Genomic DNA, 2,643 nt, shown 5'->3' with positions numbered 1-2,643 from the left:
CGCCACCCCGTAATAAGATTTTCAGTTTTTTTCTTTAGAGTCTGTGATGAACTTTATAAGCTGCCTTCTCACCTCTTTTCTTTTTCTTTCTCACCTCTTTTCCTTCAGTGACACTTTCGAGGTCTAGGCTCTGTATGCAGTGCATTTATGTTATATAGGGTGCATTTCATAAGTTTAGCTTTGATGTACTCTGTACACCAGCTGAAGCCTTTACGTTATAGTACCGCCCCCACCCAGACAGTTAGTTTCAGCCGAAACCTGAGTGTGCATGGACTGGATTCTGGCAGAGGAAATGCAGTTTTGTTGCGCAGAGAGTAAGTGTATGTGGTGTTTAAATTCCTTCCTTCTTCGTGCCTCCTTATCGCTTTCACAGGCAGTGGTGGATGCCAGACACCGGAGGAGCCAATATCCCAGCTCTGAATGAACTTCTGTCTGTCTGGAATATGGGGTTCAGTGATGGCCTGTACGAAGGGGATTTTACCCTGGCGAGCCATGACAGTAAGGTTTTGTGTTTGTGTTTTCGTAGGGCACTCATTATTCCAGGGGGTGCCAAAGCAGATGCAGTGTGTCTTTGAAGTCTAAGTGTCAGAGAATGGTGGGATTCCAGAAGAGGCTGGGTCCATGGAGAGAACAATGCAGTGTCTTCACAGAGGACTGGAAGGCTGGGTGTTAACCACTCTGGTCCTTTCCAAAATTTTTAAATGAAAATATTTCATGCAAGCATTTCTAGTTTTAGTGCCACCTGTAAGGTGCTCTGTATCCCGTATGGTCCCAAATAAGAAATACCTCATAGATTCCTGATTATTTTTACAATTCTGTTTATGATATAACTTTTCAAATCTAATTTAAGTAGTTTCCCCACAGATTAGTTCTGGGAGCTAGTTTCCAGAACACCTTGAACGGTGTTGTTACTGATTCTGTTCATCCTGACTTAGTTGTTTCAAGTCTGTGACAACTCTGACTTCTGAAATCTATTCAGAAGCCTTATGTTAATAGTATTTTTCAGCTGGAGCTTGGAGGTAATTCCTCGTAGCTTAATTGTGACCCAGCAATAATAGCAGCTCCTCTCTTAAGATTAACAATAATTTTAGAAAACATATAATGTCTAAAGAATGCATTTTAGATAAACGAGTAGCTATTGATAAAATGTTCAGTGTTTCTATGTTCTCATAACTTTGAACAATTATTTTTTAGTGTATTATGCGTCAGGGTGCAGCATTGCAAAGTTTCCAGAAGATGGCATAGTGATAACACAGACTTTTAAAGACCAAGGTGAGGCATGCTCTTCATAGGCTTTTGTTTTCTTCCTTCCTTTTTTCTTTTCAGTAATAGTTTTGGGTTTTTTGTTGTTGTTTTTTTAAAGATTTTATTGGGGAATTGCGGAAGGGGAACAGTCAAGTTGTTGTCCTTCAATTTTAGTTGTGGAGGGCGCAGCAAGCTCAGCTCCAAGTCCAGTTGCACTGCTCAGCTCGAGGTGCTGTGTTCAGTTAGTTGCGGGTGAGTGTAGCCACCATCCCATGCGGGAGTTGAACCAGCAACCTCGTTGTTAAGAGCGCTCACTCTATCCCCTGAGCTAGCCGGGTGGCAGCTCAGCTCAAGGTGCTGAGTTCAGTCATTAGTTGTGGGCGGGCGTAGCCACCATCAAACAGGCAACTTTGTTGTTAGGAGCACGTGCTCTCAACAACTGAGCGGCAGCTCAGCTTAGGTGCAGCGTCACTGGCCCATGTGGGAATCGAACTGGCGACCCTGTTGCTCAGAGCTGACACTCTTGAGCAAGCTCTTAACCAATTGAGCCACTCGGCCAGCCCCCAATAACCNTGCGCCACCCGGCTGGCTCCTTGAATTCATCTTTAATTGCTCTCTTTCCCTTACTTCTGTTGAATCAGCCAGCAAGCCCTTTCAGTCCTCCTTCCAGAACATGTCCCAACTCCTGCCCTATCTGGCTGCCGCCTCTGCCCCCACTCTCATTCAGGCCATTGTCACCTCTTGCCTGGACGGTGTCGGTAGCCTCCTGATGAGTCACTGCTGCCATTCTTGCTTCCTGAAATCCCATTGTCCATGCAGCAGCCCTGATCGCCGAAAAACAAATTCTGTCACAATTTGCTTAAAACTCCAGTGGCTGCCAGCTAGACTTCATGTGCCAGACTTCCTGGTGTGTCCTCCTCAAGCCTCCAGGCCCTGCCTGCTCACAGCCCCTCCAAGGCCCCTGGGCTGACTTGCCTAGCCCATACGCCAAGTCCATTTCTGCCTTAGTATAATTAAAGGAGTTTAGACTTGACCCTAAAGGTGAGGGAAAGAGCATTGCAGATTTGAGCAGGACACTTGCAGAGTCATATGTGCTTTTATAAAGATGTCTCTGGAAGTCACATTGGAGGGCTCAAACCAGAGGCAGGTAGACAAGAAGTGGCAGATGTTGATAGACCAAGGTCATGACCATGGGCCTGAAGAGCAGCGTCTGGGTTCAGCCCTGCTGAGGAGGCGGACTCTGAAGGGCCAAGAGGTGAGGGGAGGCAGATGAAATGACCATGGGGCACTGGGGCCGGCGGCTCACACAGAGTGTGCAGTAGGGACATGAGCACGTTTAGGAGGAGGAAGGATGGCAAGCTGGTGAGCAGCAGTGTGAGGAGGTGACGTGTGCGTTGC

General features: G+C 46.8%; 1 protein-coding gene across 1 annotated transcript in view; it reads left to right on the top strand.

Moving 5' to 3' along the window:
- The window catches only part of MBTPS1 (membrane bound transcription factor peptidase, site 1), a 74,650-nt gene that overhangs the window by 58,864 nt on the left and 13,143 nt on the right, over window positions 1-2,643 (top strand). The window contains exons 14-16 of the mRNA XM_019634782.1: window positions 339-498; window positions 1,195-1,272; window positions 1,973-2,003. Of these exons, the coding sequence (XP_019490327.1) occupies window positions 339-498; window positions 1,195-1,272; window positions 1,973-2,003 (269 nt within the window). The remainder of the gene's footprint in view (window positions 1-338; window positions 499-1,194; window positions 1,273-1,972; window positions 2,004-2,643) is intronic.

Source organism: Hipposideros armiger, unplaced genomic scaffold (assembly GCF_001890085.2).
Source record: "Hipposideros armiger isolate ML-2016 unplaced genomic scaffold, ASM189008v1 scaffold_19, whole genome shotgun sequence".
Taxonomy (NCBI): domain Eukaryota; kingdom Metazoa; phylum Chordata; class Mammalia; order Chiroptera; family Hipposideridae; genus Hipposideros; species Hipposideros armiger.
This window is presented reverse-complemented; position numbering and strand designations above follow the sequence as displayed.